The sequence below is a fragment of the Rhinoderma darwinii genome, chromosome 1, assembly GCF_050947455.1.
Source record: "Rhinoderma darwinii isolate aRhiDar2 chromosome 1, aRhiDar2.hap1, whole genome shotgun sequence".
NCBI lineage: Eukaryota > Metazoa > Chordata > Amphibia > Anura > Rhinodermatidae > Rhinoderma > Rhinoderma darwinii.
The window spans coordinates 668,662,905-668,689,742 of NC_134687.1; the positions used below are offsets into that span (position 1 = coordinate 668,662,905).

The 26,838-nt window shown below is 48.2% G+C and overlaps 2 protein-coding genes across 3 annotated transcripts in view; one reads left to right on the forward strand and one right to left on the reverse strand.

Moving 5' to 3' along the window:
* The first annotated feature begins 459 nt into the window (after positions 1 to 459).
* On the forward strand, positions 460 to 15,439 carry MSMP (microseminoprotein, prostate associated). Of its 2 annotated transcripts, XM_075844499.1 has the most exons (3): positions 5,472 to 5,609; positions 14,530 to 14,638; positions 14,938 to 15,439. In XM_075844499.1, exons 1-3 carry the CDS (start codon positions 5,522 to 5,524, stop codon positions 15,125 to 15,127), a joined length of 387 nt encoding a protein of 128 aa, XP_075700614.1. In that variant the 5' UTR covers positions 5,472 to 5,521; the 3' UTR covers positions 15,128 to 15,439. The 2 variants fall into 2 exon arrangements, 1 of the variants encoding a protein (XP_075700614.1); XR_012851434.1 differs by lacking the exons at positions 5,472 to 5,609; positions 14,938 to 15,439 and adding an exon at positions 460 to 819 and having other exon boundaries at positions 14,530 to 14,600.
* The window catches only part of RGP1 (RGP1 partner of RAB6A GEF complex), a 43,044-nt gene continuing 31,082 nt past the window's right edge, over positions 14,877 to 26,838 (reverse strand). Inside the window, exons 3-9 of the mRNA XM_075844478.1 lie at positions 22,336 to 22,472; positions 22,181 to 22,264; positions 20,675 to 20,824; positions 20,262 to 20,408; positions 20,059 to 20,186; positions 19,443 to 19,620; positions 14,877 to 15,889 (exon numbers count right to left, since the gene is read on the reverse strand). Of these exons, the coding sequence (XP_075700593.1) occupies positions 15,666 to 15,889; positions 19,443 to 19,620; positions 20,059 to 20,186; positions 20,262 to 20,408; positions 20,675 to 20,824; positions 22,181 to 22,264; positions 22,336 to 22,472 (1,048 nt within the window). The 3' untranslated portion in view covers positions 14,877 to 15,665. The remainder of the gene's footprint in view (positions 15,890 to 19,442; positions 19,621 to 20,058; positions 20,187 to 20,261; positions 20,409 to 20,674; positions 20,825 to 22,180; positions 22,265 to 22,335; positions 22,473 to 26,838) is intronic.

The window sequence follows — 26,838 nt, forward strand, 5'->3', positions numbered from 1 at the left end:
TGTACAGAACCTTAATGATCATTCTCTTCGCCACAGATTTCATCTGAGCTTCCCTAACAAGCCAAAGAGGATGAGGTGTTATTCTAACAGGACACCGCAAACTGCGTATAACCGTGCGGCCAACATCCCTCTCCTGGTATCACCACCACCAGGGGTGGTGATCGGCTTTTCAGGTGAAGATTGTAAAATCCCTTGGACTCAAACCTCTAGACGAAGTTAACGAAAGATGAAATCCCGAAGGAGGACGTACTGGGAGGAGGGGGCTCGATGTTCTCTACTCAAAGCGTTTAGATCCGTCTTCTGTAGGAACTCTGAATCTTGAATGGATGGCCCCATTCCTCCAGCCGCTCGCCCTCACCCTGAGACATGGACACAGATTTACCAACGTGCCTGTGCTTCGACGACGACCTAAAAAACGCAGCAAAATTTCTGGCGCACGATGTAGAATTTCGCCTTAGATCTATCTGTAAAGCAAATGCGCCAAAAAGAACGAATGTTTGTGCCTCTTAACAGGGGGCATGGCTGTGAGGCGCACCGTCCGACAGCGTGGTCTATGTTTACCAGGTCGAAGACTTCGTAAATCGGCGACTCTGCCCCAGAGCTGTGAAATATTTCTTGTACCTGCGCAGGATTTTTGTCTGAGGGAATATGATGTTTTACGCGAGTAGAAAGTCTCATGACTGAAGGTTTTTTGGGACTTTTGCATCTTCTGAATGGATGTCACAAACTTCCTGACCCACATCATATCCTCAGTAGTGGGTTCCTGATCGATCGCTAAATCCTTCCACCTCTGACAGATCGTGTGTTCATCTCCATCAGGTACAGGGGTATTTGCATCCTCTGCATTTAAGGTGGATCCAGGGGATACACACGACCCGCAGGTGGATCCAGGGGATACACACGACCCGCAGGGGGATCCAGGGGATACTCACGACCCGCAGGGGGATCCAGGGGATACACACGACCCGCAGGGAGAGCCAGGGGATACACACGACCCGCAGGGAGATCCAGGGGATACACACGACCCGCAGGGAGATCCAGGGGATACACACGACCCGCAGGGAGATCCAGAGGATACACCCCCTACAGAGAGATCCAGAGGATACACCCCCTACAGAGAGATCCAGAGGATACACCCCCTACAGGGAGATCCAGAGGATACACCTCCTACAGGGAGATCCAGAGGATAGACCCCCTACAGGGAGATCCAGAGGATACACACCGCCTACAGGGAGATCCAGAGGATACACACACACACACACACCCTACAAATGAGATCCAGAGGATACACACACACACACCCCCTACAAATGAGATCCAGAGGATACACACACACAACCTACAAATGAGATCCAGAGGGTACACACACACACCCTACAAATGAGATCCAGAGGATACACACACACCCCCTACAAATGAGATCCAGAGGATACACACACACCCCCTACAATGAGATCCAGAGGATACACACACACCCCCTACAATGAGATCCAGAGGATACACACCGCATACAGGGAGATCCAGAGGATACACACCGCATACAGGGAGATCCAGAGGATACACACCGCATACAGGGAGATCCAGAGGATACACACCGCATTCAGGGAGATCCAGAGGATACACACAGAATACAGGAAGATCCAGAGGATACACACTACATACAGGAAGATCCAGAGGATACAAACCGCATACAGGGAGATCCAGAGGATACACACCGCATAAAGGGATATCCAGAAGATACACACCGCATACAGGGAGATCCAGAGGATACACACCGCATACAGGGAGATCCAGAGGATACACACCGCATACAGGGAGATCCAGAGGATACACACCGCATTCAGGGAGATCCAGAGGATACACACAGAATACAGGAAGATCCAGAGGATACACACTACATACAGGAAGATCCAGAGGATACAAACCGCATACAGGGAGATCCAGAGGATACACACCGCATACAATGAGATCCAGAGGATACACACCGCCTACAATGAGATCCAGAGGATACACATCCCCTACAATGAGATCCAGAGGATACACACACACCCTACAACTGAGATCCAGAGGATACACACACACACCCTACATACAGGAAGATCCAGAGGATACAAACCGCATACAGGGAGATCCAGAGGATACACACCGCATAAAGGGATATCCAGAAGATACACACCGCATACAGGGAGATCCAGAGGATACACACCGCATACAATGAGATCCAGAGGATACACACCGCCTACAATGAGATCCAGAGGATACACATCCCCTACAATGAGATCCAGAGGATACACACACCCCCTACAATGAGATCCAGAGGATACACCCCCTACAAAGTGATCCAGAGGATACACCCACCCCCTACAATGAGATCCAGAGGATACACCCCCTACAGAGAGATCCAGAGGATACACCCCCTACAGGGAGATCCAGAGGATACACACTGCATACAGGGAGATCCAGAGGATACACACTGCATACAGGGAGATCCAGAGGATACACCCCCTACAGGGAGATCCAGAGGATACACCCCCTACAGCGAGATCCAGAGGATACACACCGCATACAGGGAGATCCAGAGGATACACACCGCATACAGGGAGATCCAGAGGATACAAACCGCATACAGGGAGATCCAGAGGATACCCACCACATACAGGGAGACCCAGAGGATACACACCGCCTACAGGAAGATCCAGAGGACACACAGAGGATACACACCCCTACAGGGAGATCCAGAGGATACACCCACCCCCTACAGGGAGATCCAGAGGATACACCCCCTACAGGGAGATCCAGAGGATACACACTGCATACAGGGAGATCCAGAGGATACACACCGCCTACAGGGAGATCCAGAGAACACACACACCACCTACAGGGAGATCCAGAGGAAACACACACCGCCTACAGGGAGATCCAGAGAACACACACACCGCCTACAGGGAGATCCAGAGGACACACACACCGCCTACAGGGAGATCCAGAGGACACACACCGCCTGCAGGGAGATCCAGAGGACACACACACCGCCTACAGGGAGATCCAGAGGACACACACCGGCTACAGGGAGATCCAGAGGATACACCCCGCCTACAGGGAGATCCAGAGGACACACACCGCCTACAGGGAGATCCAGAGGATACACACCGCCTACAGGGAGATCCAGAGAACACACACACCGCCTACAGGGAGATCCAGAGGACACACACACCGCCTACAGGGAGATCCAGAGGACACACAGAGGATACACACCGCCTACAGGGAGATCCAGAGGACACACAGAGGATACACACCGCCTACAGGGAGATCCAGAGGACACACACCGCCTACAGGGAGATCCAGAGGACACACACCGCCTACAGGGAGATCCAGAGGATACACCCCCTACAGGGAGATCCAGAGGATACACCCCGCCTACAGGGAGATCCAGAGGACACACACCGCCTACAGGGAGATCCAAAGGATACACCCCCTACAGGGAGATCCAGAGGATACACATTGCCTACAATGAGATCCAGAGGATACACACACCCCCTACAATGAGATTCAGAGGATACACCCCCTACAGGGAGATCCAGAGGATACACACCGCCTACAATGAGATCCAGAGGATACACACATCCCCTACAATGAGATCCAGAGGATACACACATCCCCTACAATGAGATCCAGAGGATACACACATCCCCTACAATGAGATCCAGAGGATACACCCCCTACAATGAGATCCAGAGGATACACACTGCATACAGGGAGATCCAGAGGATACACACCGCATACAGGGAGATCCAGAGGATACACCCCGCCTACAGGGAGATCCAGAGGATACACCCCGCCTACAGGGAGATCCAGAGGATACACCCCGCCTACAGGGAGATCCAGAGGATACACCCCGCCTACAGGGAGATCCAGAGGATACACCCCGCCTACAGGGAAATCCAGAGGATACACCCCGCCTACAGGGAGATCCAGAGGATACACCCCGCCTACAGGGAGATCCAGAGGATACACCCCGCCTACAGGGAGATCCAGAGGATACACCCCGCCTACAGGGAGATCCAGAGGATACACCCCGCCTACAGGGAGATCCAGAGGATACACCCCGCCTACAGGGAGATCCAGAGGATACACCCCGCCTACAGGGAGATCCAGAGGATACACCCTGCCTACAGGGAGATCCAGAGGATACACCCCGCCTACAGGGAGATCCAGAGGATACACCCGCCTACAGGGAGTTTCAGAGGATACACCCCGCCTACAGGGAGATCCAGAGGATACACCCGCCTACAGGGAGTTTCAGAGGATACACCCCGCCTACAGGGAGATCCAGAGGATACACCCCCTACAGGGAGATCCAGAGCTGGGGCATAACTAGGAAAGACTGGGCCCCATAGCAAACTTTTGACTGGGGCCCCCCCTCCCCTGGGTATCACACAACCCCCCCTTGTAGATAGTGCCTCCTCTTAGATTCCGCCACACAGCGCTCCCTATAGACCGCACCATAGAGCCCCTGTAGATATCATACAGCCCCCCCCCCCCTGTAGATAACGCCAGAGGATACACACACACCCCCTACAGGGAGATCCAGAGAATACACACACACCCCCTACAGGGAGATCCAGAGGATACACACACACCCCCTACAGGGAGATCCAGAGGACACACACACGCACGCACGCACGCACACACCCTACAGGGAGATCCAGAGGATACACACACACCCCCCTACAGGGAGATACAGAGGATACACACACACACCCCCTACAGGGAGATCCAGAGGATACACACACACACCCTACAGGGAGCTCCAGAGGATACACACCGCCTACAGGGAGATCCAGAGGATACACACCGCCTACAGGGAGATCCAGACGATACACACACCCCCTACAGGGAGCTCCAGAGGATACACACCGCCTACAGGGAGATCCAGACGATACACACACCCCCTACAGGGAGCTCCAGAGGATACACACCCTACAGGGAGATCCAGAGTATAGACTACTTTACCTGCTCTGATAAGTGTGTTATGAGTGAATGCAGCTGTGGATGTGACTGGAGTATAAGACATGATGTGACGGCAGATATGCGAGTGCAGCTGTGGGTGTGACTGGAGTAGAAGACATGATGTGACAGATTTGTGAGTGCAGCTGTGGATGTGACAGCAGATTTAGGAGTGCAGCTCTGGATGTGACTTGAGTTGGCGGTTCCGGATGTGCTGACCTCTCAGGTAAGGAGATTAGATTGTCAGCTCCGCGGCGCAGGTGGCTGGTTTTCCATGATCAGAGGTCCTGTCAGGGTTCCTCAGGATGGTGCCAGCCCCGGGACAGACCCCCTCGGAGGGGCACTGAATCACATTTTCACACCTTGTTAATAACAGAAAGCGCCTTCATCGGGGGTTGTTTTTCTGCCTTTCACGTCAGGAAATGAGTTTTATGGGATTTCCAGGTTCTGGCCACAAAATGATATAAATATCTGGAGAGAAAGTGCAGAGGAGAAGAGTCCACACACCGCAGCCATGGTGCCCGCTCCTCTGCCCGTCCTGGTCCTGCTACTCTGCCTGCTGCTTCCATGTGCACAGAGCCGCTGCTACTTCCAAGCCAAAGGTGAGTCCAGTGTACATCAGCCAGCAGGGGTCCTGTGTACAACAGACAGCGGGGGTCCTGTTTACATCAGCCAGCAGGGGTCCTGTGTACATCAGACAGCGGGGGTCCTGCGTACACATCAGACAGCAGACGTCCTGTGTACTTCAGCCAGCAGACGTCCTGTGTACTTCAGCCAGCAGGGGTCCTGTGTACACATCAGCCAGCAGGGGTCCTGTGTACATCAGCCAGCAGGGGTCCTGTGTACATCAGCCAGCAGGGGTCCTGCGTACACCAGCCAGCAGGGGTCCTGCGTACACCAGCCAGCAGGGGTCCTGCGTACACATCAGCCAGCAGGGGTCCTGTGTACACATCAGCCAGCAGGGGTCCAGTACACATCAGCCAGCAGGGGTCCTGTGTACACATCAGCCAACAGGGGTCCTGTGTACACATCAGCCAGCAGGGGTCCTGTGTACACATCAGCCAGCAGGGGTCCTGTGTACACATCAGCCAGCAGGGGTCCTGTGTACATCAGCCAGCGGGGGTCCTGTGTACACATCAGCCAGCAGGGGTCCTGTGTACACATCAGTCAGCGGGGTCCAGTGTACATCAGCCAGCGGGGGTCCTGTGTAAACCAGCCAGCGGGGGTCCTGCGTACACATCAGACAGCGGGGGTCCTGTGTACATCAGACAGCGGTGGTCCTGCGTACACATCAGACAGCGGGGGTCCTGTGTACATCAGCCAGCGGAGGTCCTGTGTAAACCAGCCAGCGGGGGTCCTGCGTACACATCAGACAGCGGGGGTCCTGCGTACACATCAGACAGCGGGGGTCCTGCGTACATCAGACAGCAGGGGTCCTGCGTACACATCAGACAGCGGGGGTCCTGTGTACATCAGATAGCGGGGTCCAGTGTACATCAGACAGCGGGGGTCCTGTGTACATCAGACAGCGGGGGTCCTGTGTAAACCAGCCAGCGGGGGTCCTGCGTACACATCAGACAGAGGGGGTCCTGCGTACATCAGACAGCAGGGGTCCTATGTACACATCAGACAGCGGGGGTCCTGTGTACATCAGACAGCGGGGGTCCTGTGTACATCAGACAGCGGGGGTCCTGTGTACAGACAGCGGGGGTCCTGTGTACATCAGACAGCGGGGGTCCTGTGTACATCAGACAGCGGGGGTCCTGTGTACATCAGATAGCGGGGGTCCTGTGTACATCAGGCAGCGGGGGTCCTGTGTACACATCAGCCAGCGGGGGTCCTGTGTACACATCAGCCAGCGGGGGTCCTGTGTACACATCAGCCAGCAGGGGTCCTGTGTACACATCAGCCAGCAGGGGTCCTGTGTACACATCAGCCAGCAGGGGTCCTGTGTACACATCAGCCAGCAGGGGTCCTGTGTACACATCAGCCAGCAGGGGTCCTGTGTACACATCAGCCAGCGGGGGTCCTGTGTACACATCAGCCAGCGGGGGTCCTGTGTACACATCTGACAGCGGGGGCCCTGTGTACATCAGACAGCGGGGGTCCTGTGTACACATCAGCCAGTGGGGGTCCTGTGTACACATCAGCCAGCGGGGGTCCTGCGTACACATCAGACAGCGGGGTCCAGTGTATACATCAGACAGCGGGGGTCCTGTGTATACATCAGACAGCGGGGGTCCTGTGTACACATCAGCCAGCGGGGGTCCTGTGTACACATCAGCCGTACTGATCCTGAGTTATAGCATGTCTTATACTCCAGTCACATCCAGAGCTGTAGTAGCATCATGTCATACTCCAGTCACATCCAGAGCTGTAGTTACTATTCTGCTGTCACATCAGGTCACACTCCATCCAGAGCTGCAGTCGCAATTCTGCTGTTACACCATGTCTTATACTCCAGTAACATCTAGAGCTGTAGTCACAATTCTGCAGATACATCATGTCTTATACTCCAGTAACATCCACAGCTGTAGTTATTATTCTTCTGTCACATCATGTCATACTCGTGTCACATCCAGAGCTGTAGTTACTATTCTGTTATAGCATCATGTCATACTCCAGTCACATCCAGAGCTGTAGTTACTATTCTGCTGTCACAACATGTCATACTCCAGTCACATCCAGAGCTGTAGTTACTATTCTGTAGTAGCATCATGTCATACTCCAGTCACATCCAGAGCTGTAGTTACTATTCTGCTGTCACATCATGTCATACTCCAGTCACATACAGAGCTGTAGTTACTATTCTGTAGTAGCATCATGTCATACTCCAGTCACATACAGAGCTGTAGCTACTATTCTGCGGTCACAACATGTCATACACCAGTCACATCCAGAGCTGTAGTTACTATTCTGCGGTCACATCATGTCATACTCCAGTCACATCCAGAGCTGTAATTACTATTCTGTTATAGCATCATGTCATACTCCAGTCACATCCAGAGCTGTAGTTACTATTCTGTATAGCATCATGTCATACTCTAGTCACATCCAGAGCTGTAGTTATTATTCTGCTGTCACATCATGTCATACTCATGTCACATCCAGAGCTGTAGTTACTATTCTGTTATAGCATCATGTCATACTCCAGTCACATCCAGAGCTGTAGTTACTATTCTGCTGTCACATCATGTCATAATCCAGTCACATCCACAGCTGTAGTCACTATTCTGTAGTAGCATCGTGTCATACTCCAGTCACATCCAGAGCTGTAGCTACTATTCTGCGGTCACATCATGTCATACTCCAGTCACATCCAGAGCTGTAATTACTAGTCTGCGGTCACATCATGTCATACTCCAGTCACATCCAGAGCTGAAATTACTAGTCTGCTGTCACATCATGTCATACTCCAGTCACATCCAGAGCTGTAATTACTAGTCTGCTGTCACATCATGTCTTATACTCCAGTCACATCCAGAGCTGCAGTCACTATTCTGTAGAAGCATCATGTCTTATACTCCAGTAACATCCACAGCTGTAGTTACTATTCTGCTGTCACATCATGTCATACTCGTGTCACATCCACAGCTGTAGTTATTATTCTTCTGTCACATCAGGTCATACTCCAGTCACATCCAGAGCTGTAGTTACTATTCTGTTATAGCATCATGTCATACTCCAGTCACATCCACAGCTGTAGCTACTATTCTGTAGTAGCATCATATTATACTCCAGTCACATCCAGAGCAGCATTTAGAATTCTGTAGATACGTCTTAAAGTCCAGGTCACATCCAGAGCTGTAGTTACTATTCTGCTGTCGCATCATGTCATACTCCAGTCACATCCACAGCTGTAGCTACTATTCTGCTGTCGCATCATGTCATACTCCAGTCACATTCAGAGCTGTAGTTACTATTCTGTATAGCATCATGTTATACTCCAGTCACATCCCGAGCTGTAGTTACTATTCTGCTGTCACATCATGTCATACTCCAGTCACATTCAGAGCTGTAGTTACTATTCTGTATAGCATCAGGTCATACTCCAGTCACATCCAGAGCTGTAGTTACTATTCTGTATAGCATCATGTCATACTCCAGTCACATCCAGAGCTGTAGTAACTATTCTGCGGTCACATCATGTGATATTCCAGTCACATCCATAGCTGTAGTTACTATTCTGTATAGCATCAGGTCATACTCCAGTCACATCCAGAGCTGTAGTTACTATTCTGTATAGCATCAGGTCATACTCCAGTCACATCCAGAGCTGTAGTTACTATTCTGCTGTCACATCATGTCATACTCCAGTCACATCCACAGCTGTAGTTACTATTCTGCTGTCCCATCATGTCATACTCCAGTCACATCCACAGCTGTAGTTACTATTCTGCTGTCCCATCATGTCATACTCCAGTCACATCCAGAGCTTTAGTTACTATTCTGTATAGCATCAGGTCATACTCCAGTCACATCCAGAGCTGTAGTTACTATTCTGTATAGCATCATGTCATACTCCAGTCACATCCAGAGCTGTAGTTACTATTCTGTATAGCATCAGGTCATACTCCAGTCACATCCAGAGCTGTAGTTACTATTCTGCTGTCACATCATGTCATACTCCAGTCACATGCAGAGCTGTAGTTACTATTCTTTATAGCATCGTCATACTCCAGTCACATCCAGAGCTGTAGTTACTATTCTGTATAGCATCAGGTCATACTCCAGTCACATGCAGAGCTGTAGTTACTATTCTGTATAGCATCAGGTCATACTCCAGTCACATCCAGAGCTGTAGTTACTATTCTGTATAGCATCAGGTCATACTCCAGTCACATCCAGAGCTGTAGTTACTATTCTGTATAGCATCAGGTCATACCCCATCCAGAGCCACATTCACAATTATGCGGTTACACCATGTCTTTTACTCCAGTCACATCCTTAGCTGCAGTCACAATTCTGCTGGTACACCATGTCTTATACTCCAGTGACCACAGTTTTCCCATATACTTCCGGTCTTAATTCCTCATATATATTTTTCTAAGATCTCTGCTTGCTGTTATTCAATAGAAGCTTCATTAATTGGGGATAGACATCTATTCTGGTCCTATGATGATCACACAGGGGCACGGCTCGTTGCAGTTCATGCTCAGGCATGTGTACGGGGCTGTATCTCATCAGGATCGGGGATCTCATTCACATCTATGGAGCACTCGGAGGGAGGGCGCAGACCGCTGGTACAGTCTCTCAGGCAATGCTTCATGGGAAAAGTACGCAAAGCTCTCCTCCAGGAGAAGGAAATCCATCTCTCCATACAGTAGGTGGCAGTAGAGAGCGGGTTCTCCTGCCACTAATCTGCCGCGTGTGAACATAACCTTCAGTCACTCAGTGAGGAGGAGGGGCCAGGAACATCACAAGGGACAAGTCCAGACCATTCAGAGTGGAGGGGGTGGGGGCAGGACAAGTATTATATACAAGTTACCGAGAGACGGGCAGCCATGTTATATACACATCACCTAGAGACAGGCGGCCGTGTTATACACATCACCTAGAGACAGGCGGTCGTGTTATATACATCACCTAGAGACAGGCGGCTGTGTTATATACACATCACCTAGAGACAGGCGGCTGTGTTATATACACATCACCTAGAGACAGGCGGCCGTGTTATATACATCACCTAGAGACAGCCGGCCGTGTTATATACATCACCTAGAGACAGCCGGCCGTGTTATATACATCACCTAGAGACAGACGGCCGTGTTATATACATCACCTAGAGACAGGCAGCCGTGTTATATACAAGTTACCGAGAGACGTGCAGCCCTGTTATATACACATCACCTAGAGACAGGCGGTCGTGTTATATACAAGTTACCGAGAGACGGGCAGCCATGTTATATACACATCACCTAGAGACAGGCGGCCGTGTTATACACATCACCTAGAGACAGGCGGTCGTGTTCTATACATCACCTAGAGACAGGCGGCCGTGTTATATACATCACCTAGAGACAGGCGGCCGTGTTATATACAAGTTACCGAGAGACGGGCAGCCATGTTATATACACATCACCTAGAGACAGGCGGCCGTGTTATACACATCACCTAGAGACAGGCGGCCGTGTTATACACATCACCTAGAGACAGGCAGCCGTGTTATATACAAGTTACCGAGAGACGGGCAGCCCTGTTATATACACATCACCTAGAGACAGGCGGTCGTGTTATATACAAGTTACCGAGAGACGGGCAGCCATGTTATATACACATCACCTAGAGACAGGCGGCCGTGTTATACACATCACCTAGAGACAGGCGGCCGTGTTATATACATCACCTAGAGACAGGCGGCTGTGTTATATACACATCACCTAGAGACAGGCGGCCGTGTTATATACATCACCTAGAGACAGGCGGCTGTGTTATATACACATCACCTAGAGACAGGCGGCCGTGTTATATACAAGTTACCGAGAGACGGGCAGCCATGTTATATACACATCACCTAGAGACAGGCGGCCGTGTTATATACATCACCTAGAGACAGGCGGTCCTGTTATATACATCTCCTAGAGACAGGCAGTCCTGTTATATACATCTCCTAGAGACAGGCGGCCGTGTTATATACATCACCTAAAGACAGGCGGCCGTGTTATATACATCACCTAGAGACAGGCGGCCGTGTCATATACATCACCTAGAGACAGGCGGCCATGTTATATACACATCACCTAGAGACAGGCGGCCGTGTTATATACACATCACCTAGAGCAGGGGTCTCAAGCACGCGGCCCGCATGCGGCCCCTGGGGCTGTCATCTGCGGCCCGCGGGACACAGAGCCGCTAGTATCGGCTCTGCTACGAGACTCTGGAATTCCCCGACATCGCTGTCCACATATGAACAGCGATGTCTGGGGCTTCCCCAGAGCCGGAGTCCCGAGCAGAGCGCTGGTGTCGGCTCTGCTCCGGGACTCTGTGGAATTCCCTGACATCGCTGCCCATATATGGACAGTGTGTCAGGGTCTTCCCCAGAGCGGAGTCCCGGGCAGAGCGCTATTATCGGCTCTGCTCCGGGACTCTGGGGAAGCCTCTGACATCGCTGTCCATACATCGACAATGATGTCAGGGGCTTCCCCAGAGCAGGAGTCCCAGTGATGTCAGGAGCACAGCTGGAGTCCCAGGAAGAGCCTACTAGCGCTCTGCCTGGGACTCCAGCTCTGGGCAAGCCCCTGACATCACTGGGGCAGCCTCTACAGAGGGCACTGGGGCAGCCTCTACAGAGGGCATTGTGGCGTTATCTACAAGTGGGTGTGTGACAGTATCTGAAGAGGACACTGGCATTATCTAGGGGTGTGTTGCATTATCTACAGAGGGCACTGTGGCCTTATCTACAGAGGGCACGGTGGCCTTATCTACAGCGGGCACTGTGGCCTTATCTACAGAGGGCACTGTGGCCTTATCTAGGGGTGTGTTGCATTATCCACAGAGGGCACTGCGGCAGCATCCACAGAGGGCACTGCGGCACTATCTAAAAAGGGGCTGCCCAATCTTGACATGTGTGCTAACTGAGCCGCCGGACTGCATTTAGCGACACTTAAACTGGAAAGCTGGATTGTTGAAATAAGCACGTGGAGAAATATCTCAAATTTTAAACCTAGCGCTATTATTATAGTAATGTAGTGTTATTATTCTAGTAATGTAGTGTTATTATAGTAATGTAGTATTATTATTATAGTAATGTAGTGTTATTATTCTAGTAATGTAGTGTTATAGTAGTTCAAATAACTAATTGATTAACAATAATTTTGTATTGTATCAAATTTGAAAGTAATGCGGCCCGTCAACTTCCCATTTTTTCTATATTCGGCCCACTTACCCGGCCGAGTTTGAGACCCCTGACCTAGAGACATGCGGCCGTGTTATATACACCACCTAGAGACATGCGGCCGTGTTATATACATCACCTAGAGACAGGCGGCCGTGTTATATACGTCACCTAGAGACAGGCGGCCCCGTTATATACATCTCCTAGAGACAGGCGGCCGTGTTATATACATCACCTAGAGACAGGCGGTCATGTTCTATACATCAGCTAGAGACAGGCGGTCGTGTTCTATACATCTCCTAGAGACAGGTGGCCGTGTTATATACATCACCTAGACAGGCAGCCGTGTCATATACATCACCTAGAGAAAGGTGGTCCTGTTATATACATCTCCTAGAGACAGGCGGTGCTGTTATATACATCTCCTAGAGACAGGCAGTCCTGTTATATACATCTCCTAGAGACAGGCGGCCCCGTTATATACATCTCCTAGAGACAGGCGGCTGTGTTATATACACATCACCTAGAGACAGGCGGCCGTGTTATATACACATCACCTAGAGACAGGCGGCCGTGTTATATACATCACCTAGAGACAGGCGGCCGTGTCATATACATCACCTAGAGACAGGCGGCCGTGTCATATACATCACCTAGAGACAGGCGGCCGTGTTATATACACATCACCTAGAGACAGGCGGCAATGTTATATACATCTCCTAGAGACAGGCGGCCATGTTATATACATCACCTAGAGACAGGCGGCCGTGTTATATACGTCACCTAGGGACAGGCGGTCATGTTATATACATCTCCTAGAGACAGGCGGCCATGTTATATACACATCTCCTAGAGACAGGCGGCCATGTTATATACACATCTCCTAGAGACAGGCGGCCATGTTATATACATCTCCTAGAGACAGGCGGCCATGTTATATACATCTCCTAGAGACAGGCGGCCATGTTATATACATCACCTAGAGACAGGCGGCCGTGTTATATACGTCACCTAGAGACAGGCGGTCATGTTATACACATCTCCTAGAGACAGGCGGCCATGTTATACACATCTCCTAGAGACAGGCGGCCATGTTATATACACATCTCCTAGAGACAGGCGGCCATGTTATATACACATCTCCTAGAGACAGGCGGCCATGTTATATACATCTCCTAGAGACAGGCGGCCATGTTATATACATCTCCTAGAGACAGGCGGCCATGTTATATACATCACCTAGAGACAGGCGGCCGTGTTATACGAGTTGCGTTTTATAGGTGCTGGTTCAGTGATCTGACGTAGCAGTGCCGTATGGTTCTACAGTGCTGCTATTCCGGGTCATGACCGGCGCTCGTACTATAGATGAAGGTTGTAGTTCTTTACGGTGGTGTCCGGTGTGTTCGCCATGTAACCCTGTGAATGCCAGGGAGTCACATGACTGATTCCACGCCAAGTCCCGATCAGGTACATTACATAGGACTGATATATGGTCCATACCATTCTACTGTGCAGACAGGGGACGCCTGATATACAAGGGACACGTATGGGGTTATTCTATAAACGATTATATCCCCCAAAAGACAGGACCTCATTAACGTTTGGTCGCAGTAGTGGGTGGAGTACGGCACCTCCTACGTGTAACCACCTACGACGCCGCTCCTCATCTTCATGTCTTTATGTTGCAGCCCTTTGTCGCTACGCTGGGAAGAGTTTCAAACTGGGTGAATCGTGGCTGCGGCCGGACTGCCAGCTCTGCACGTGTCTGCACCCGGTGGGAGTCGGATGTTGTGAGATGTGAGTATCAGAATAGAATTCTAGTAAGTCTTACACTGCAGCCCTACTGAGATGTCCCTCCTGATCTGTGGTCCTAGAGATGCCACCCACATCAATGTCCACACGTAGTGGCCGGGTCATCAGTCTCAGTAGTGCAGCCTTCCGGTCACGACAGATCGGCCCCCGCGGGCACTAGGACCCAGGTGTGACTACTCCCCCCGAGAAAAGGGTCCCAGGAAATAACGAGAATAAACCACAATGGAGATGATCGGCCACTCTTTAATGGGACATTCTGCTCACATTTAACCCTTTCTTTCTAGAACGCAGCACCCCATTGACTTCCCATCCTGGTGCGAAGCTCGTTATGACCCTCAGACGTGTCAAATCTCCGTGGTACAGAAAGCCGATCCTAAACTGCCGTGTGTGCACAGCGCCGACTATGAATGGGGGTCGGCAGGAGCGCCAGAAGCTTCCGCCCAGACCGTCTATCCGTCACACCTGGGCAGATAGACGCTCGTGCCCCTAAGGACACTCTATGGACTGCCCTAGTGGACATCTCGCATTACTTCTTTCTCCAACAAACCACTTCATGTGTGTCTAGAGTGAGTGACTGCCGCGCATGTTCTCCTACATATAGCCTCAACCGCCCGGGATGTAGGACCGCGCGCACCATGGCGGTGTACATCATCCCACGGAGACCATGACGGCAATGGTGGGACACATAGCCACTGACCACTGAGAGCAACACTAATCCCTGCACTCCTTCTGTACCGGGCCGGTGTATTCTCATGCTGTGCTTCCTAATAAAGTCTTATCGTTCTACGAGAGTCTCTCCTGTGTGATGGACTTCAGAAACGATCATGGTCAGGCCATCTACACTAGACCAGAACCGTGGGCAGCTGAGATTACTGCTCCTCTACTAGAGAAAGGAGCCATGGGTAATATAGCTCCTCCCACTGCAGGGTGGCCCCAAAGCTGCTCCGGGCTTAAGAGATTGAGTTCATCCACACAATCCATGAAAAAGTCCCAAGAGCACCCAACTTCCCCGTTAGATACAGATGGAGTGTGATGAGGAGACAGGAGACACATATGAGGCCAGTAAGGGATTGGTGGGTAACACTCGAATAGGCAGGTCCCAGCTGAAGGTGTCCACATCAATGTGCTCGGCCCCCGTCCACGTGATGATTTCTGCTTGGTTCTCCGGCACAGTCGGGGTTTCCACGGGCTCACGTGCAGTCACGAACTCAAAGTGAAGACGCCACTTGAGGGAAACTGCAAGAGAAGGAGAGAGAGGGGTCAGGAATCATCCATGTAGTTAAATAACCATCCAGTAATCTAGAACTCGTCTGATCGAGAATCAGGACCCTACGAGTCCATGGTTAGGTGGAGAAGTTGTATCTACACTGGCTGCCCCCACATCAATTATAACATCTACTCTATAAAGTCTGGTGAACATCTAGTGAAGATGAGGTGGCCACACAGCAAACATCAGAGAGTCCAAGCACCGAGAAATTGACGGTGCCGAATCCCGAAAAGACCAACGTCTCAAGACTCTTAATGACTGTAGAGTCCAGGAATCTCATCACACCTGATCCAACACGAAGGTATAGTCAACTCCAGAGCCCGTCCCGAATATCCTGAAGAAGCTCGAATGGTCAAGGTCGTTCTGTTTACAAAATATCCAGCTCAAAGACCATTTTACCCGACAATATCATAATCCCAACACTCAGACAAACCGGAGAAAAACCTAAATGTAGTCCTGTAGTCAGACGAGGCCGGGACAAGTCAGGAACCAAAGAGGACTTTCCTTGAGGAACATGAAATCGGGATGTCAAGATTTCTGCTCACGTTGGTTTTCTGAAAAGATTTGACACAACGATGGTCAGACCTTCATGTGATGGAGGACGTCATCGATGCTTCACTCCACAGATGTCAGGTATAAGACAAGACGTGAAACGGAAGACGGGACGTCCATTCTGAAGAGCAAAAACATATCCAATGGTGGTGGTGGTAGTCTGTCCAACCGTTTTCCATGGCCGTCAAAAAAAACACATGAGATTTCATTGGTCAGGGTCCCAACCCCTTCAAAACACCACAGTGCCTATGTAGATAATGCTGCAATGTTCCTGTAGATGGTGCCACAGTGCCCACTGTCGATAATGCCCACATAGGGCGCAGCGCTCACAGTAGAGCCGTCTGTGGGGAGTCCTCGACCAGGATCAGTTTTTACCGGCTGTTATAAAGATTGATTCCTGAAAAACAGCCGGTAAAAACTGATCCATTGACTTCTATGGGAGCCATAGCAGCAAAAACCTCTGTGTGAACTGAGTTTTACAGCATAAAAGAAACGGATCATCCAAAAAATACTTTAGTTCAATCAGATCACTACCAAAAAACGGCCGAAATATCTTCCCATTGATTTCAACGGGAGGCCGAGGGGTTTTCTCTTCTTTAGCCGCTCTCGCCGGAAAAAAAAGCGGCATGTCCTTTCTTGCGGCAGCTCCGCCTCTGAATGAACACACACACACACACACACACACACACACACACACACACACACACACACTCACTCTTTCGACTTGTCCTGCGGCTAGTGATCGCTGTGATCAGTGTGGGAACCTGCCCACAAGTGTACAATTTCTCTGCAGAAACTCCACAGGACAAATAAAGCATTACACCTGAACATCAATGATAAAAAGTACTTACAAAATTGAGACGCCCCAATAATCATTAATATTAAACGTGGGGAGACCCCTGTAGGCCATTATCCAGCAGACAAATAAAGGAACCAACTGGAAATAACAAAACAGACAAAATTTCTACACGACGTCCAAGCACACGCAGAAAGCCAGACCGAGGCCTCAGGGTCGCCATTGTTTGAGCTTCCGTTCTAGGTTTAGTTTCCATTTAATGAAAGTGAAGATGCGGCCAATGGTCTTCAGATGCTAAATTCAAATGAAAAAAACACGGCGCCACATAGTGCAGAGGAGTATAAAAGGAACAGGGGAACACATAATAGAACGCGCGCTCACCTTAAAGTTTTGAATACTGGCAGGTATTACAATTAATAGTGTGGAACGCACTTCGCAGTGTAACAAGAAGCCGCTGCCCGGTCCCATACGCGGCGATCACAAGGAGTTGCCGGTAATGGCAAGTGTAACGAGGGAAACAAAAAGAGGAACCACATTGGCGCTGCTTATGGTAAACATGAAATAGCAAGGGATAAAATGGAGTAAATGCTACGCGTTTCAACACCGGACTGGTGTCTTCATCAGGCAAGAGAAATACATGCAGTTAAAGTAATTTTAGGTTTGACTGGAAGGAGCGTTTTCATGAATGGATCATTGGTCAGGATACGCCAATGTTTTTGTAGTGTGGATGTAATTAATCTGCGGCCCTTATTAAAGGGAGTAATGAAATTGCATGTACAGTCCATACGCGTTTTTTTCTTTGTGCCATGGGCTACAGGATTTACACATTCTAGTTGGGTTAGTTGACTTTCTCTAGATTCGGCACCCTTAATTAAACTGAAGGGATAATTACGTAGTTCTCAGAAGGTCACATTCTTTGGAAAACTCCTTATCGCTAGAACAGTTTTTTCGTATACTCCTGAACTGGCCAAACGGTACGTTTTTTTAGCTAAGGGGGCGCTCTTGAAATCCAGATAACCGTTTACGTCCACTGATTTAAAATTAGTTTTTGTAGTGAAAGAGTGGCCATTCTTCTCAATCGTGAGGTCAAGAAAATCTATTTTACTGTTCGAAAATGTATGTGTGAAAGTGAGCATTTACTCCATTTTATCACTCGCTATTAAACATGAACCGGTCTTCATTCTTACCAGAAGCAGCGCCACTATGATGGTCTTCAGAGTCCTCAGCTCTGCATGTGTGGAAGAATCAAACCCTCTTACCTCACCTGATCCAGTCCCCCAGGTGTGTAGCGACGCTGTGCGGGAGGACTGCAGCATTGACGCTGGTCCCTATAGGGGGAGAACTGCCCTCGATTCTCAGCAGATGACCGGAACATCCATAACATCATCATTCCAGCCTCTGCTCGAAACCGAGGCGGCCTCGGGGGGGCTCTGCTCGACACCGGGGAGGGGCTCTGCTCGACACCGGGGAGGGGCTCTGCTCGACACCGGGGAGGGGCTCTGCTCGACACCGGGGAGGCCTCGCGGGGGGGGCTCTGCTCGACACCGGGGAGACCTCGGGGGGGGGGGGCTCTGCTCGACACCGGGGAGGCCTGGGGGGGGGGGGGGCTCTGCTCGACACCGAGGAGGCCTGGGGGGGGGGGGCTCTGCTTGACACCGAGGAGGTCTCGGGGGGGGGGGGCTCTGCTCGACACCGAGGAGGTCTCGGGGGGGGCTCTGCTCGACACCGAGGAGGTCTCGGGGGGGGGGCTCTGCTCGACACCGAGGAGGTCTCGGGGGGGGGGCTCTGCTCGACACCGAGGAGGTCTCGGGGGGGGCTCTGCTCGACACCGAGGAGGTCTCGGGGGGGGGGCTCTGCTCGACACCGAGGAGGTCTCGGGGGGGCTCTGCTCGACACCGAGGAGGTCTCGGGGGGGCTCTGCTCGACACCGAGGAGGCCTCGGGGGGGGGGGGGGAGGGGGCTCTGCTCAACACCGGGGAGGACTCGGGGCTCTACACAATTTATGGGAAAGTAATAAAGCACTGGTCTCTCCTACATCGCAGCCATCTCCATCCACAAGTACAGGACACCTCTGACCCTCCTCCCTGTATGTTGGCTGTGGGCCGGACACTGTACACCCCAGAACACTCCAACTGCACTACTACCTCCATGACAGGAGACCGGAGACCACTTACCGATATTCGTGCTGAAGCCGGGGCAGGAACTTAGAGGCACGGGGAGGCTAAAATTACTTCTGGCCGTGTGTAGACAGGACTCGTGATGCTGGGCATGGGTACTGATGGATAAAGGCTGTCCGCGGGAGCGTCTGTACTCCTCCTGCACACCCTCTTCCGTCTGGAGGGACACTGAATACTGCACAGAGAGAAAGCAAGGAGAACGTGAGACAAAACTACAACCCCATCATCTACCGAAAGTTTATCAGTGTGGAGGATGATGATGATGATTATCCAGGGTCTGATGTAATGACAGTTATCCGTGTGAGGGATGATGAGGATGATGATCCGGGGTCTGATGTAATGACAGTTATCCGTGTGAGGGATGATGAGGATGATGATCCGGGGTCTGATGTAATGACAGTTATCCGTGTGAGGGATGATGAGGATGATGATCCGGGGTCTATGATGTAATGACAGTTATCCGTGTGAGGGATGATGAGGATGATGATCTGGGGTCTATGATGTAATGAGGACATAGTCCTCAGAATGGAGGATGATGATGATGATGTTAGGACTACAGGTATTGGTTTTCGGGGGTCAGGTTATTATAGATATTGGTAATGTAGTTTCTCACCTGTAAACAGGGAATTTCCCCATCAGAAAAGTTGAAAGTCCCGATAACGTCCTCCCCAATCTTATAAACGGTCTTAAAGATACAGAATGTCCCGACCCGGCCCCGCGTGTTACTGATGTTGTACTGGTCTGAGGAGAAACGAGGAGACAATCACTATACAGAGAGAACACGCACCGGCTCCACTATATCATATATCCACCTACGTAAGGTTCTCCGCGAGGTCACGCTCATCAGGATTTCCACCGCTGAATCCAGGAGTCTCGAGTCTTTCTTACAGATCTCATCATCCTCCAGGAAAGGATTGGAAGGAGCCACCTCGTCCTCCTGTAATGGCTGGAAACCCTGCAGAGCTGCGAGACACAAAGCTGATTAATCCCGCGCCTGTGGGAGGAGTACGGAGTCACTTTCTACCTAGTGTCTCCTCCTAGTGGTATATACCCATAGTGCGGTGCCCCCCAATGACATCACTGAGAAGTCTAGTGTCCTGCGCTGACGGTCAGGGAGGAGAAGAGTGCATCAGGTGGTGACGGGACAGCAGGCTCCAATGCTACACCGTGTAATACTGCTACTGTATGATCCAGCAAGAGACAATGAACCCGACCTCTCCAGCTCTCACCGTGCAGTAACAAGACGCGGAATGGAAGCCGCAGCAGCTGGATGGGGCAGTTCACTCTCTGGCAGCCGATAGTCAACTTGTAGACATACTTAACCGACTGCCCTCTGAAAGATGGAGGAGCAGTGAGGGGCAGCGTCTCGCTGTAGGAGTCTGAAACAAGAGAAACAGCAGCGTCATCTACAGGAGGTGTCAACTCATGATCTGCTGATCCCCAAACCTAGAAACACCCCAACCAAGAGAAACGTAATCTACAGGGGGGTCAACTCATGATCTGCTGCTCCTCAAAACCAGAAACACCCCAACTATGATCAACCAAGAGAAACGTCATATACAGGTGTTAGCAACTCATGATCTGCTGCTCCTCAAAACAACCAGAAACACCCCAACTATGATCAACCCAGAGAAACGCCATATACAGGAGGTGTCAACTCATGATCTGCTGATCCTCAAACCTAAAAACAACCCCAACTATGATCAACCAAGAGAAACGTCATCTACAGGTGTTAGCAACTCATGATCTGCTGCTCCTCAAACCTAGCAACACCAAAACTATGATCAACCAAGAGAAACGTCAGCGTCATATACAGGTGGTGTCAAGTCATGATCTGCTGATCCCCAAAGCTAGAAACACTCCAACTATGTTCAACCCAGAGAAACGTCATATACAGGAGGTATCAACTCATGATCTGCTGATCCTCAAACCTAAAAACAACCCCAACTATGATCAACCAAGAGAAACGTCATCTACAGGTGGTGTCAACTCATGATCTGCTGATCCTCAAACCTAGAAACACCAAAACTATGATCAACCAGGAGAAACGTCATCTACAGGTGGTGTCAAGTCATGATCTGCTGATCCCCAAAGATAGAAACACTCCAACTATGTTCAACCCAGAGAAACGTCATATACAGGAGGTATCAACTCATGATCTGCTGATCCTCAAACCTAAAAACAACCCCAACTATGATCAACCAGGAGAAACATCATCTACAGGTGGTGTCAACTCATGATCTTCTGCTCCTCAAACCTAGAAACACCAAAACTATGATCAACCAGGAGAAACGTCATCTACAGGTGGTATCAACTCATGATCTGCTGCTCCTCAAAACCAGAAACAACCCAACTATGATCAACCAAGAGAAACGTCATCTACAGGTGGTGTCAACTCATGATCTGCTGATCCTCAAACCTAGAAACACCAAAACTATGATCAACCAGGAGAAACGTCATCTACAAGTGGTGTCAACTCATGATCTGCTGATCCCCAAACCTAGAAACATCAAAACTATGATCAATCAAGAGAAACGTCAGCGTCATCTACAGGTGGTGTCAACTCATGATCTGCTGCTCCTCAAAACCAGAAACAACCCAACTATGATCAACCAAGAGAAACGTCATCTACAGGTGGTGTCAACTCATGATCTGCTGATCCTCAAAACCAGAAACAACCCAACTATGATCAACCAAGAAAACACGTTATAAACAAGAGATTTCCTGTTCCTTACATGATTTGGTCTCTCCAGGGTCTAGACGCAGGTCACAAAACAAAATTTTCGGAGGTGTAGAAAGGATGCACTGTCCCCTCTCACCTAGGAAAAAAGAAAAGATTAGGGAGATCATAGAGGTTGCTGCAGAGGGCAGGGGGGGTGTAATAACTGACCTCTGTTAGGGATGAAGACCGTCTCGTTCTCCGCCTGCACATCCTGCCGAGGCTCCTCACTGGCAGGTAGCTGTACCCGGCTGTCACTCGCATGAAACTGGCAGTGTATCTGTGCACTAGCCCAAGCAAGAGTCTCACTGCAAGAGGGGGATTCAAAAACATCAAACTCATTCAGCAGAGAAGTCTCCCGACCCGAACCTTCCCATATATACGGAAAACCCCCATCACATTACGACTCTATACAAGCTCCATGAAGCCATGACACTGCAAGGAAATTATGGGCCCGTATTGTAGCTGAGAATCCAGCACGGGGTTGAGATATAACTCACCAGCAGCCTGTGTCTCCTCTCTGCTCCCCCTTCCCTCTTCATAGACTTATGGGCTGCAGCGCTTGTGTCTCTCCTTGCTCCTGCTCCCTCTTCTATAGACATCTATGGGCAGCGTCGGTCTCTCGACTCCTTCCGCTATCTATAGACAGCACACCTGTCTGTCTGTCTCTATTTCTCTACTCCCCCTCCCCTCTCCAAAGACTTTTTTGGTCTTTCTTACTATACTCCTGCTCCACCCTACCCGCTCTATAGACTTGTATAGTCAGGCAGTGAAGAGACACCCCCACCTTCTGCAGGCCATCTGTAACTACAGAAGAAATTTGCTTGACAACTGGGACAGATTACAAGAAGGGAGACACCTAGTGGCATTAAGTTCACACAGAAATCGCAGGGATAAAACACAATTTTAAAAGTAAATGACCAAGTTCTTATATAACATCTCCTCCTAATAGTACACCTGATATATAACATCTCCTCCTAATAGTATACCTGATATATAACATCTCCTCCTAATAGTACTCCTGATATATAACATCTCCTCCTAATAGTGCTCCTGATATATAACATCTCCTCCTAATAGTACTCCTGATATATAACATCTCCTCCTAATAGTACTCCTGATATATATCATCTCCTCCTAATAGTATACCTGATATATAACATCTCCTCCTAATAGTATACCTGATATATAACACCTCCTCCTAATAGTACTCCTGATATATAACATCTCCTCCTAATAGTACACCTGATATATAACACCTCCTCCTAATAGTACTCCTGATATATAACACCTCCTCCTAATAGTACACCTGATATATAACATCTCCTCCTAATAGTACTCCTGATATATAACACCTCCTCCTAATAGTACTCCTGATATATAACATCTCCTCCTAATACATAACATCTCCTCCTAATAGTACTCCTGATATATAACCTCTCCTCCTAATAGTACTCCTGATATATAACATCTCCTCCTAATAGTACTCCTGATATATAACATCTCCACCTAATAGTGCTCCTGATATATAACACCTCCTCCTAATAGTACTCCTGATATATAACATCTCCTCCTAATACATAACATCTCCTCCTAATAGTACTCCTGATATATAACCTCTCCTCCTAATAGTACTCCTGATATATAACCTCTCCTCCTAATAGTACTCCTGATATATAACCTCTCCTCCTAATAGTACTCCTGATGTATAACACATCCTCCTAATAATACTCCTGATATATAACACCTCCTCCTAATAGTACTCCTGATATATAACATCTCCTCCTAATAGTACACCTGATATATAACATCTCCTCCTAATAGTACACCTGATATATAACATCTCCTCCTAATAGTACACCTGATATATAACATCTCCTCCTAATAGTACTCCTGATATATAACATCTCCTCCTAATAGTACTCCTGATATATAACATCTCCTCCTAATAGTACTCCTGATATATAACATCTCCTCCTAATAGTACTCCTGATATATAACATCTCCTCCTAATAGTACTCCTGATATATAACACCTCCTCCTAATAGTACTCCTGATATATAACATCTCCTCCTAATAGTACTAATGATGTATAACACATCCTCCTAATAATACTCCTGATATATAACACCTCCTCCTAATAATACTCCTGATATATAACACCTCCTCCTAATAGTACACCTGATATAACATCTCCTCCTAATAGTACTCCTGATATATAACATCTCCTCCTAATAGTACTCCTGATATATAACATCTCCTCCTAATAGTACTCCTGATATATAACATCTCCTCCTAATAGTGCTCCTGATATATAACATGTCCTCCTGATATATAACACCTCCTCCTAATAGTACACCTGATATATAACATCTCCTCCTAATAGTACTCCTGATGTATATCATCTCCTCCTAATAGTACTCCTGATATATAACATCTCCTCCTAATAGTATACCTGATATATAACATCTCCTCCTAATAGTACTCCTGATATATAACATCTCCTCCTAATAGTACTCCTGCTATATAACATCTCCTCCTAATAGTACACCTGATATATAACATCTCCTCCTAATAGTACACCTGATATATAACATCTCCTCCTAATAGTACATCTGATATATAACATCTCCTCCTAATAGTAGTCCTGATATATAACATCTCCTCCTAATAGTAGTCCTGATATATAACATCTCCTCCTAATAGTACACCTGATATATAACATCTCCTCCTAATAGTACTCCTGATATATAACATCTCCTCCTAATAGTGCTCCTGATATATAACATCTCCTCCTGATATATAACATCTCCTCCTAATAGTACACCTCATATATAACATATCCTCCTAACAGTACTCCTGATATATAACATCTCCTCCTAATAGTACTCCTGATGTATATCATCTCCTCCTAATAGTGCTCCTGATATATAACATCTCCTCCTGATATATAACATCTCCTCCTAATAGTACACCTCATATATAACATATCCTCCTAACAGTACTCCTGATGTATATCATCTCCTCCTAATAGTACTCCTGATGTATATCATCTCCTCCTAATAGTACTCCTGATGTATATCATCTCCTCCTAATAGTACTCCTGATGTATATCATCTCCTCCTAATAGTACTCCTGATATATAACATCTCCTCCTGATAGTATACCTGATATATAACACCTCCTACTAATAGTACACCTGATATATAACATCTCCTCCTAATAGTACTCCTGATATACAACATCTCCTCCTAATAGTACACCTGATATATAACATCTCCTCCTAATAGTACTCCTGATATATAAAATCTCCTCCTAATAGTACAACTGATATATAACATCTCCTCCTAATAGTACACCTGATATATAACATCTCCTCCTAATAGTACACCTGATATATAACATCTCCTCCTAATAGTACTCCTGATATATAACATCTCCTCCTAATAGTACTCCTGATATATAACATCTCCTCCTAATAGTACTCCTGATATATAACATCTCCTCCTAATAGTACTCCTGATATATAACATCTCCTCCTAATAGTACACCTGATATATAACATCTCCTCCTAATAGTGCTCCTGATATATAACATCTCCTCCTGATATATAACATCTCCTCCTAATAGTACACCTGATATATAACATCTCCTCCTAATAGTACTCCTAATATATAACATCTCCTCCGAATAGTACACCTGATATATAACATCTTCTCCTAATAGTGCACCTGATATATAACATCTCCTCCTAATAGTGCTCCTGATATATAACACCTCCTCCTGATATATAACATCTCCTCCTAATAGTACTCCTGATATATAACATCTCCTCCTAATAGTACTCCTGATATATAACATCTCCTCCTAATAGTACACCTGATATATAACATCTTCTCCTAATAGTGCACCTGATATATAACATCTCCTCCTAATAGTACTCCTGATATATATCATCTCCTCCTAATAGTACTCCTGATATATATCATCTCCTCCTAATAGTACTCCTGATGTAATCTCCTCCTAATAGTACTCCTGATATATAACATCTCCTCCTAATAGTATACCTGATATATAACATCTCCTCCTAATAGTACTCCTGATAAATAACACCTCCTCCTAATAGTACACCTGATATATAACATCTCCTCCTAATAGTACTCCAGATATATAACATCTCCTCCTAATAGTACACCTGATATATAACACCTCCTCCTAATAGTACACCTGATATATAACATCTTCTCCTAATAGTACACCTGATATATAACATCTCCTCCTAATAGTACTCCTGATATATAACATCTCCTCCTAATAGTACTCCTGATATATAACATCTCCTCCTGATATATAACATCTCCTCCTAATAGTACTCCTGCTATATAACATCTCCTCCTAATAGTACACCTGATATATAACATCTCCTCCTAATAGTACATCTGATATATAACATCTCCTCCTAATAGTACTCCTGATATATAACATGTCCTCCTAATAGTACACCCGATATATAACACCTCCTCCTAATAGTACACCTGATATATAACATCTCCTCCTAATAGTACACCTGATATATAACATCTCCTCCTAATAGTACTCCTGATATATAACATCTCCTCCTAATAGTACACCTCATATATAAAATATCCTCCTAACAGTACTCCTGATGTATAT